The 11,731-nt window shown below is 29.7% G+C and overlaps 3 protein-coding genes across 10 annotated transcripts in view; 1 reads left to right on the forward strand and 2 right to left on the reverse strand.

Moving 5' to 3' along the window:
* The window catches only part of LOC123306212 (calcium/calmodulin-dependent 3',5'-cyclic nucleotide phosphodiesterase 1-like), a 312,151-nt gene that overhangs the window by 256,475 nt on the left and 43,945 nt on the right, over positions 1-11,731 (forward strand). The gene's annotated exons all lie outside the window — the stretch shown is intronic.
* LOC123306220 (maltase 1-like) lies at positions 1,095-5,157 on the reverse strand. The gene is made up of 8 exons (XM_044888147.1): positions 4,954-5,157; positions 3,615-3,952; positions 3,423-3,548; positions 3,083-3,324; positions 2,637-2,823; positions 1,532-1,980; positions 1,330-1,461; positions 1,095-1,261 (listed from the first exon to the last, which is right to left on the reverse strand). The coding sequence occupies exons 1-8, from the start codon at positions 5,138-5,140 to the stop codon at positions 1,180-1,182; spliced, it is 1,743 nt and encodes a 580-aa protein (XP_044744082.1). The 5' UTR covers positions 5,141-5,157; the 3' UTR covers positions 1,095-1,179.
* Positions 8,721-11,569, reverse strand: LOC123306222 (maltase A1-like). Its single transcript, XM_044888152.1, has 7 exons — positions 11,059-11,569; positions 10,757-10,885; positions 10,448-10,692; positions 10,091-10,289; positions 9,557-10,011; positions 9,009-9,149; positions 8,721-8,818 (listed from the first exon to the last, which is right to left on the reverse strand). Exons 1-7 carry the CDS (start codon positions 11,314-11,316, stop codon positions 8,743-8,745), a joined length of 1,503 nt encoding a protein of 500 aa, XP_044744087.1. The 5' UTR covers positions 11,317-11,569; the 3' UTR covers positions 8,721-8,742.

Genomic DNA, 11,731 nt, shown 5'->3' on the forward strand with positions numbered 1-11,731 from the left:
ATCTCGAAACATCTCGTTTCGTTGGATTATTTCAAGTTTATAGAGTAAAATAACTGGCTTATTATTTGATTATCGAATATTATCTGATTAACTGATTATTACGGGGAAATTAAAAAATTCTCCTCAATATCTTCAGAAATTTCTAAGTGCTACGAAACCGTCAATTTTATTCATAATAATACACTTAGAAAGCTAGAAAGATGCATTCTATCTATACTATACCTTTTCGAAGACTATGATACCTTCTAGGTATCTCATTTACTTTTATGATCATGTATTTATGTTCTCACAATAGTGTGTGAAAATGTTTTTCCGAGTACTATTTTTATTTATGTTTTTTTTTTTTTTACAAAATAAAAATGACGATGAAATTTTACTTAAGGAACATAAATCCTTATTTTTAAGAGTATTCTTCTTTTATTGTTATCTGTTTCTTAAAGTTGTGTAAAAGTTGAAATAAAACTATTTGGAAAGTAATATGCTTCTGTTTGATGAACATCTTCAACTATTATACAGTGTGTCAAGTCGGCACCATATGGGTGTCAGGCCCTTACTGGTTGACTATACCCACAATATTTCTGATGGATAGCCCTATTCAATACTGTAATATTACTTATGCTATCCTAGATACTATATGTATCTGTCTCTATATCATACCAGCGTTGTAGTAATTGCCATGTATTTCTTGCCGTGTAAAATAGAGGAGAGCTAGTAAAAATAACAAAATCTGTTTTGTCACGGTAGATGAATTAAAATTAATTATCAATTAAAATCTATAACTATATAGCTATCATTTTATAATCAACTATTATCAATAAACTCTTGAAAAATATGCGCATATTTCGACAAACCTCGTAAACGAATGCAAAAAATTACCATACAGTGCTATTTATCAAAAATAGTTTTTTTTTTCCATAAAACAGATATCAAGAAGTTTTTCATATGGGGTTGACTTAACACACTATATATTAAAGTTGGTAGAGTTGGGATTAAAAAAGGATTTAATAGAGAAATAAAACTATAAAACGTAATAATTAAATACAAAAGTTAGATTTTTATTAATAATAGTTTTTTTTAAAAGTTTTGATCTTTTTTTCTCTTTTCAAAATGGTCCCAAAATATGAAAATTTTATGGAGTTTTTGTTTCACTCAGATTTTCCAAGCGTCTACTTATTTTCATTATTTTTGATCTTTAATATAACGTTTTAGCACAAAGGCTTCATTTGGATTTACCGGAACATTTTCTAAATCAACTACATCTCTGTAAAAAACAAATTATACGTCATTATCTTTAATTAGTTTATTGTTTTCCATTCAAATATAACTTACCCAACTTCGACATCTTTTACATTACTACTTCGTACAATAACTTGTCCAACGCCAGTATTAAAGGCTCGAACATTTTCAAATTTTGAACCCAAATTAAAAACAAGCGAATACATATCAGTTTTATTGAAAATCCTTTGAAAAAAAGAAAAAACAGAATTATAAATTTCGGTTCTCATATATTGACTATATCGATCAATCTTACCGATTTATAATTAGTGAAGATCCCGATTCACTAACAGTAATCGAACAATTACCATATCGTAAAATATCAGTTTTACGTAACTCCGCCATTGCTTTATAAACTTTCCAATGACTTTCCTCTGCTTCTTGTTGTAACTTCAAATTTAATTTTTTATACGATGGATCAACTGGTAACCATGGATTATTGCCAGTTGTAAAACCAACCATATGTGAATCGTCCCATTGAAATGGAGTGCGTTCAAAATCACGACACTTGCCTGAATCAAATTCTTCCTTGATACAAGTTGTGTCTTGATGTTGTTCCCATGTTAAATGTCCATTTTCCATACCAATTTCTTCACCGTTATAAGTAACTCCAATACCAGGTAGTATTAATAACATCATATTTATACCATCAACCCGATCAGGACCACTATTTGTTGCCACACGGTTATTATCGTGATTACCCATCTAAAATAAAATACCAATATGAATAGCTGAGAAACAGGTAAAATAATACACCTAAGGAAAGACTAGCTGATGAGATAAAAGTAAGAGAAGCTAACCCTAGGAAATCCAAGGTTATATTCCAGAGATACATTTTTGAGAAAAAAACTCATCAATCATCCATCGATCATAATTCCTTTATTGTTGGGCGAACCTTATATGTGCCTTCGTAGTACCAGCGATACATGTATGGATTATTCTATAAAATAATGAAGAAAATGAGTCTGATTTTGGCTCGAATGTCTTTTGTCAAGAATACAACATCTTTTAGCCATTGAAGGTTATAGTAAATAAATCACATAACTACGCCTAGATTTTTAAGACTAGTCATTATTTTGACCAGACTCTGTTCAAGGGTCGCAAGGATCCTGAGAATTTAGCACTTTGAGTTATTACTTCAAGAAAATAATTTTAATTCTAAACTATTTTTAAGGTCAACTAGAAATAGGTAAAAATAACATTATGTTCAATTTTTCATTAGCTATTTTAGCTGATATTAAGTCCTTAGAATGTAGAAAAATTCACTTCGGAATAAACTCCAGAACTATAAAGCTACAAGTAACATTTTTCCAGAAACGATATAGTCTTTTCCAGCGTAATCATACCCTCTGTATACTCACAACCCAATTTGATGTATAATTCGAAGGAACGTTGTCTAACCATCCCAATAATATATCACTGACACTTTTTGCTGTCGAATCTTTTTGCAAATTATTAACTAAACCGAAGTTAAACGAGAATGAAGCTCCCGCATCGTAATATTTCAATGAAGTTGCAACATCTGCATATACTTCTGTCATCATAACTCTAAAAAATATACAAAAATTTAATCTAAGTAAGGTGAGTGTTAGATTTATATATTTGACTTCTCAGTTGAATTGATAATAAATAGTACATTGAATTCATATTAAAAAATAAAAATTTAGTTTTTATTATATGGACTTAGTCAAACTTCATATTTTAAAAAAATCAAGTGTTTTATCCAAAATTGCCCTGGCACTCATACATCCTTAACAGTACAGCTATGATAATAAAAACTTTTCCAATATTATAATAAAATACATACCTTGAGACATTGTCATGTGTACGTGAATATTCATCTAAAGTTTCACGCCATCCTTTGATTACTTCATAATTTTCAGGTTGATTAACTGTATAAATATGATCAAGGTAACCCCATTCGTTTGGTTTGTAACAACACACTGTGTTTAAAGGCTCGTCTTTAAGATGATCTTGTTCAACTAAATGTGGAACAGCATCAACACGAAATCCATATACTCCTTTATCCATCCAAAATCTTAAAACATCCTGTTAAAAAAAAGATGATGGTTTTGTCACTTATTGTCAGATTTCTATTTTTATAAATCTCCGATAACTACCCAAAATTTTTAGTGGCAAAATTTTACCTTCATTGCTTCAACCAGTAATGGATCACGGAAATTTAAATCAGGCTGTTGAACTGTAAATGTATGGAAATAATATTCTTGTCGTTCCTCGTTCCATTCCCAAGCTGGGCCAGTAAAAATACTTATCTAAATTAAATAAAATTATAAAATTAAATAATCAAACAAAAAAACTAATTTTCATAGGAAACAAACCCAATTATTTGGTGGTACTCTAGTTCCATTTTCTAAAATTTTTCCTGGATGCCATATATAGAAATTCTCATACCCCGGTTCACGTTTTATCGATTTTTCAAACCATTTATGTTGATCGCTTGAATGATTTGGTACAAAATCCAAAATAATTTTAATGTCTAATCTATTTGCTTCTCGTATTAATTCCTCGAAATCTTTCATTGTACCATATTCAGGCTGTATGTCATTAAAATCCGAAATATCATAACCAAAATCAACCATGGGTGATTTGAAAATGGGTGATAGCCATGTTCCATCAATACCAGATTCTTTTAAATATGCCAATTTTTCTGTGATACCTACAAAATCAATAATTGTGACATTGTCCCAGAACTTAACAAGTGAAGTTACAAATTTAAAAAAAACCCGTGAAATTTTCGGGTACGGAACCCTAAACTCACACGTGAAACGTACATTCTCATTTTAATTACCTTTTTTCTTAGAGCCTTAACTAAACTGAACCGATTTTAAGGATCATCGCCTACTTTTTAGTTGTTCCGGGTACGGAACCCCAAATTCGCCCTTGAAACATAGTTAAGAACACTCTCCATTAAGTTACCTTTCAAATGAAACAAAAAAAATCCAATTGATTCATCCGTTACGCGCTACGACGCTACGATGCCACAGACAGACACGCAGACACACAGATTTTGGTTCGGAGGTTTAAAATGATACTCACTATGCCAAAACTAGCTAATTTTTAATAAAATAAACTTTTAAATATGTTACTTTTATAAGTTTATCATATAAAACGTGCCAAAAATGGAAAACAAAATTATGTGATCATTTCTATAAGAATGATAATTTTAAAATAGTCAAAGATAAAAAATAATTGAGTGCCTCAAAAAGTTTTTGAGAAATCAACATTGACATTCAATTCTTTTTCTTCTTGAAGAAAAGTAGGTTCGCTTAAAGTAAAACATACTCATTTTGAATTCGTTAGGCACTGTAAAATTTAGGCAATATGTAAATTTAAATAAATTCGTAATGCAAGAGCTGCGTTGGCTAAGCGAATCCCCCCAAAAATTGAAAAGATAACATATTTTTTTTTAAATCGAATATTGCATTTTTAGTTTTCCAAGAATTTTTATTTCGAAAACCCAGCGTCTAGAAAAAAAATCACAAGATAACTTTTTTGCTTAAAACTGATCAAAAAATACAAAATTATTTTTTATTTTGAAAAAATTCGAAATTTTGTACTTTGCGCAAATTTTACCTACGTTCGACCAAAAAAACAAGAAATTTACACGGAATTTTGACAATCTTGATCCAAAAAACAAAATTAAATCAATTTATTTACCTTTTAAATCACCAATTCCATCGCCATCAGTATCTTTAAAAGATCTTGGATAAATTTGATAAAATATTGTATCTTGCCACCATTCTAAACTTGGTTTTTCAATTTCAACATTTGATCGTGCAATTATTCGACCATTAACATAAAATAAGCACGAAATTATTAAAAATAAACAATTAATTTTCAACATTTTTTTTCATAAGCTTTTCATAACAATCACATTACAATTATTAAAATTAAATAATTTTATGACAACAGCGTTCAAACAATTTATAAGTGTAAATTATTTACATACTAAATATTTAATAATGCGGCTGATTCAGATAAATAACAGGGGTTTCAGATGAATCGCTGCTCACAACACAGTTCTAATACAGAGGCTACTATTCTGTAAGAACAAGTTAAATTTACAAAGTACATATAAAAAAACCCCAACAAATTTTTTGGGTACGGAACTCTAAACTCGCACTTGAAACATATCTAAGAACACTGTCCATTAAATTACAATTTTTCTTTAAAGCCTTTCCAAGCCTTTTCGGTACTGATGTGGTGTGCATGGCTGCGTCCATTCAAAAATCATTTTTCGGAGTGTCATTTTTCGGAGCTTGTATTAGTTGGTTTTTTAGCTTCTTCGATAAACACCCTGTAAACTCATAATGATAATTTTCAATTTTTGTTATTTTGTGTCTATGGTGTTAAAAGTATATTTTGATAAAAAGCTGCTATTTAATCCCTATATATTATAAATATGAAAGTAAGGATGTTTGTTTGTTTGTTTGTTTGTTTGTCACACTTTCACAAAAAAAGTAATGAACGGTTTTGAATGAAACTTAACAATAATATAGCTCATAATAATTTATAACGGTATATTTTTTAAAAAAATTGGTAAAATTAAATCTAATCTCACATTTAAAAATAGTAAATATAAAAAATTCGAGGTCATCTTTTCTGATATACTCAATGAATTATGACTATTTTATTTAAAAAAATTTAAGACTGTACGTATTATTATAGAAGTTATGAAAGGGGGCGAAGGCTATAACGCGGTGGTCTTTGCCAGTCTTCACTTTAAAACCCGGCGAAGCTGCAAAAAAAAAAACTGTTTTATCGGAAACAATAGTTAATATTGGTGACATTGTCGCGCTGAAATCGCTTTATTTAAAACTCCAAAAGTCTTCAAAGATAGTTTACTCCTGTTACATTCCATAATATTAGCCGCTTTTTTTAAATTTAATGATATTACATTTTTGTTTTGAATTAAAATCAGAAGGGCCTTGAATCAGCATAAAACGTTTTTGAATCTAATCATAATTAATTATTGAAACAATTAGATGTGATAAAAACAATATTATTTAATAACTTTTTTTTAAATCAACGTTAATTAATTGATTATCTTATCTCTGGAGTATCAGTTTCCGTTTGTTAACTTATTGTAAATTTCGTAGTTGTTTTTTATTTTCATGTTTACAAACTTTTACCCTAAAAACCGTAAGTTAATTTCATTATCATGTTAAAATTAATTGATGGCGGTTTCGGTATTTTAATTAGGTTAGGTTAGGTTAGCTTATATTGGCTGTCCACGAAGGACACACTTAGGCTATAGAGCCCATTGTGATACCATATAGGTGTTTTACCACCTATCCGCTGATTAGTTCATTTATCAGCTCCTCATTTTCAGACTGCGGACGGAATTGGTTACGCCTAAACCAACTGAGCTAATAAGGCGACGGTATTTTAATTAAGAAGATAATTAAACTTTAAATAAAAAAGTAAAGAAATTCGTTCAAAAACAAGGTGTTCGACAAATGTTAGAAACGAATAGCCTGGTTTCTAAAATGTGGAAAGCCTTCATTTTCTTCTCAAAATTTAATTATAAGTCATTTAAAAACACGCCACGTTCAGAAAGGGTGGCGCGGGTAGATATGGCTTAGCATGAGGAATGTATTATATGGGAAAAAGGGGCTCTTAAATTTTGGATTATTATTGATGGGAGAGAGGTTCTAGCAGCTGTCATATTTTGAAAAGTGACCCAGATTGAGATTTCTAACTTTAATACAAAAAGTTAGGTACAAAATTTTAAATTTTTTCAAAATAGAAATATTTTTTGTACAAATAAGCAAATAAATACTCTTGTGTTTTTTTCTCTAGACGCTTAGTTTTCGAAATTAAAAAACTTGGAAAACTACTAATGCAATATTCGATTTTAAGAAAAATGTTTTATTTTTTCAATTTCTGAGGGAATTCGGTTAGCTTACGCAGCTCCTGTGGTACGAATTTTTTTTAAATATAAAGTTAGGAAACTAATAATTTTCATTACCCTTTACAAAATCTCAACTGATATGGTTTTTAGCCGAGGGGTTGTGATTTAATAGACAAACAATAACACAATCAAATATAAAAACAAATATAATTTTTTATTGACATTCATCAATAAACTAATGTTTTTGCTCTATTTTAATGATCGCTTTGCATGGAATTATTCAATTATTACTACACAAAATAATAAATTTATAATGAGTATTTTTATTATATTATTTTAAAAACATAATGTAATTTGGTTTTACTTCCTTGTACACAGATAGAGAGTTTTCTAGTGAAATATTTATTTTGAACATCCCTGATGGATCGATACAGCCCAAAAAACTCTTTTAGCTTCACAATCATCGCTGGCATTCTTGTAAAAATCATTTTAGCTTCCTCCGAAAAATTTTCAGTCACGCTTACATCGAAATATAACGATTAAAAATATATTTTCTTAAATTTGATTTCCTTTTATATTTAAACATAATATTAAATTTAACATTTTTTAAAACTATCACTATTCTTAGCTATCTCGAATGAAATATCAGCCGTAGAATGATGAAATATTGAGTTTACGACTGTTGTAACATTTGGTTATGTTGCTCACATTTTATACTTCGTTTTAAATAACAATATCGAATATTTTAGATTTTTCCATTATAATTAAAATGTCCATTTCGACTATCTTAAATCAATTTTGACTCATTTGTAAGTATTCAAGGAAGTTATGTGGTGTCCATATAAACTATTTTTTATAGATTATGTACTATCCTAATTAAGTATCTACACAGACTGTTTTTTTTAAAGTTACCACACTTATATTTCGAAAACAGAGTAAATTATTAAAAAATGTAAAATATACAGAATCTATTTTTCTACACAACACGGGTTCGTCTTCATAATAAAACACGAGTAAACTTTGTTTTTTAGATGGCATTACTTATTATTTGTAGCAGATAACAAAATAAAATTTTGTTTAAACTAATTTTTTTCCTAGGCCAATTGTGGTCTAGGAAAAACGTTACAACTAATAGATAACTGGCAGTTGCAACCCCGCCAACTGACGATAATAAGTAGCACTAATTAAAATAGGAAATGGACCCATATTCCGTAGTTCAAATGTAGACAACCCGGTTTTTTATCAAAAAGAAAAATTATTCGACAATAATATTTATTTTGCAGTAAAAAATATGAATCTGTAAAAAAAATATTATTTTGAGAATTTGATGGCAAAAAGAAGATGAGTGGGGGCGGAGTTTCAAGTTTCAAAGCATTCTAATGTGATGCTGTCAAGTTTTATCACCGATTTCCTCTCTATATTTTTTTCAGAGTGTTCACTTCAAAAAAACTTAATACTATAAAAATTTTCTATTCAAAACAAAGTGGAAACTATATAAAAAACCATCATGTATACTTATTATAAGTGTTATGGTTGTAAAATTGAGCATATTATATTAAATACACAAACGATTAAGGAAATTTTTTTATTAATTAATTATTAAATTCAAGAAATACATAGCCTTCGTATGGTTTCAATGGTAATACCGAGTCTCGTGTTACTACATACCTGGAAACAAAATTAAATTAAATTATTGCAGACTAATTTTTTTTCACAAAATTTTTTAAAAAAAGATAAACCTTTATTCCTCGCATTCTCTTTCTACTGAATACTACTCATCAAAAATCCTTGGAAATTTCAGTATTTTTAAGTGAAGAATATAAAAAATGTGGTTCTCTTTAACGGTATAATAACTTACCCAGTTTTATAATTTGCTCCAACGGAATTTATTTGTAATATTGCTTTACTCGGAAATGATTTGATATCGTTTAATTTAATATTTTCCAAATTTTTACCCAAATTTAATATTGATACAATAGTTTTGTTTTCCTTAAGTATCCTATAAAAAAAGTCAGAAGGTATTATTTAATAAACTAAGATATTCTTTGAGTTTTACAAAAAATGATCTCCTGAATAACACTTTCAGTTTTTTTATTATCTTGCTTGTAGCCATAATCGCGTGAAACACCCAAATTAGTTAACTTTTCTAATATCTAACAAACAAGGTCTCTTCAAACTTCTGGCTACCAATTGTGCTTGGCTGAAAATCTTACCGGAATTTTATCATCAATACATTATTATTCGATATGCATATGTTCGGTTACGCTCCTAATGTATAACTTCAACTTTCCAACAAAAGTTGACGACGAAAGCTAGTTGAGTAAGACTCCTTACTGGCAGTTTTTCTGCCTGTGAAATACGATGGAACTATTCGACTCATTATGCATTGATGCGTCATATACATACCGTACGACAATTAACACATTATCATTAAGGACTAGGGTTTCCAATTCACCAAATTTTAAGCTTGATTCAACTCGTAATTGTATTAATTGTCGATAAACTTCTAAGTGTGACTCAATACTTCCATTAGATTGCAGTTTAACATTCGTTTCCTTGTATTTCTCACTAACCGGTAGCCAAGTTTTATTTGCTGTACTGAATCCAGCATTTTTTGTACCATCCCAATGGAATGGTGTACGTTCTGGATCACGTGTATAATTTAGATACAGCTCTTCTCCCGCATTTAAGGCATTTGGATCTTGAGTATCTTCCCATGACACAAAACCATCTTCCATACCAATTTCTTCACCTTGATAAGTAACTCCCACTCCGGGTAAGGTCATAATAAGCATATTTAATGAGTCAATTCGTTCTGGACCAAGTCGGGTACCAACACGATGTCTGTCATGATTCCCTAACTAAATAACAATTTTAAAGAAATGTTTTAATTAATGGCTGATTAAAAATTTCCAGTCTTCAATCATTTTGTCTACTCACAACCCAATTAGCTACACGGCCTTCTGGCAAATTATCCATCCATTTATCAATTAATGCTTTGTATTCATGAGCGTTGGAATCTATGGTTACATTTGGAATGAATTGAAAATTAAATGGGAAACATGCACCATCATGAGTTGAGTTACCATAATACTTCATTACCAATGGTGGACTCTCATATGATTCCACCATCATTACCCTAAAAACCAATTACTATACAAGAGACTTTTAAAGCTAATATTTCGAATCTAATATTTTATCTAAAAGTGTGTCATTGCTTCGCTAAATTTTACTGCTTGAAAACCTTTTTCTTTGTACATTGACCCACATTTCTCTTTTAAACAAAAATATAATTACTTCGAAACATTATCAGTTTTTGCTGCATATTCTTTTAAAACATCTCGCCATTGTACAACCATATCAAATGTTTCTGGCAGATTTCGCGTATAAATTGGATATTTATAACATTTATCTGATGGAACAGGACAATCTGGTTTATTGGTTACCGGCTCGTCTCGAAGTTGCTCATCTTCAAATAATGGAGAAATTGCATCTACACGAAAACCAGCGACACCTTTTTTCATCCAAAATATTAAGATATCCTGAAATATACCGAATTTTCAACTACAAATTAAACTTTGTTCGTGGCGAGAAAAGGTACCATACTTTCATTTCTTGAACTACTTTTGGATTGCGATAGTTCAAATCAGGCTGTTTCACTGTAAATTGATGATAATAATATTGTTTACGTTCTGAATGCCATTCCCAAGCACTTGAATGTGCCATTTCACTGGTCTAGAACAAAATATAAAAATATTGTGTAAGAAATATGGTCTGAACGATAATGCAAAAATAAAATCAGCGAAATAAGAACACTAACTTTAGGCTTCATTTTCCTTGTCAAAAAATATGAACAGTCTAATTCAAAGCTTGAATTTTGAAATTTGCTAATAAAGCGACAATCTTACCCAATTATTTGGCGGTTGTCGTGTTCCATTCACAATTTTTCCATCATGCCAAACATAATAATCCGTATACGGGTCAATCCGTTTTACAGATTTTTCGAACCATTCGTGTTCATCGCTCGAATGATTCGGTACAAAATCCATTATGATTTTTATATCCAATCCATTTGCTTCCCTTATTAACTTATCAAAATCATTCATAGTACCAAATAATGGATCGATTGCACGGAAATCACTTATATCGTACCCATGATCGGCCATTGGCGATTTGTAAATTGGTGACAACCATGTTGCAGTGATACCTAATTGACTTAGGTGCCCTAACCGTTGTCTAATTCCATTTAAGTCTCCAACACCGTCTCCATCACTATCTTGAAATGATCTTGGATAAATTTGATAGAATACCGTTGTTTTCCACCAATCTTGATCGATATTATTCGACAAAATCAACTTTTCATCTGTACCAGTTATTTGATTGATGTTTAAGAATAAAATTATAAGAAAATATTTCAAAATCGTCATGATTTCAAATAAATTTAAATTTACTCTAGCGATATTTTATAAATGATTCAAGAATTACTGAGTTATCTTTTCTAACAAGAGGTTTGATAAGAAAATGATTACGAAAAAAAAAATTATATAGTTAAAGGTGATTAAAATTGAAAAATATAATCCT

Source organism: Chrysoperla carnea, chromosome 1 (genome assembly GCF_905475395.1).
Source record: "Chrysoperla carnea chromosome 1, inChrCarn1.1, whole genome shotgun sequence".
Taxonomy (NCBI): domain Eukaryota; kingdom Metazoa; phylum Arthropoda; class Insecta; order Neuroptera; family Chrysopidae; genus Chrysoperla; species Chrysoperla carnea.